General features: G+C 56.4%; 1 protein-coding gene across 1 annotated transcript in view; it reads right to left on the bottom strand.

The window, feature by feature from the left end:
* LOC104275067 (hydrocephalus-inducing protein homolog) overlaps positions 1–284 on the bottom strand; it is a gene marked incomplete at both ends in the record, with an annotated part of 34,121 nt that extends 33,837 nt beyond the window's left edge. Inside the window, one exon of the mRNA XM_009870910.1 lies at positions 202–284. Within this exon, the coding sequence (XP_009869212.1) occupies positions 202–284 (83 nt within the window). The remainder of the gene's footprint in view (positions 1–201) is intronic.
* Between the last annotated feature and the right edge of the window lie 3 nt (positions 285–287).

The following is a 287-nucleotide window of genomic DNA, read 5'->3' as shown; positions in this document are numbered from 1 at the left end:
CCGCCAGTGCTTTTAATTCCCCACCCCTTTGGCAGAGCCTGTTGCTCAGAGACTTTTTGCAACGAGCTCTGCCAGCCTCACTACAAACCTGATGTCTTCTCCCTCGGCACATCCAGCCAGCTGATGCGGGGATCTGCCGAGTGACCTCGTTCAGGGAAGAGGAGGAGGAGGAGGAAGGGGGGGTTCTCAGCTATTGCTTACCACTGGCTCAATGGTGAAAATGTCATCGGAGAAAAGCATGGAGTCTTCTCGCACCTTCGCGCTCTGGTTGTGGAAGGCGCGGGAGG

Source organism: Apaloderma vittatum, unplaced genomic scaffold (genome assembly GCF_000703405.1).
Source record: "Apaloderma vittatum isolate BGI_N311 unplaced genomic scaffold, ASM70340v1 scaffold14846, whole genome shotgun sequence".
Lineage (NCBI taxonomy): Eukaryota > Metazoa > Chordata > Aves > Trogoniformes > Trogonidae > Apaloderma > Apaloderma vittatum.
The sequence above is the reverse complement of the archived record's forward strand: the minus strand, read 5'-3'. Positions and strand labels throughout refer to the sequence as shown.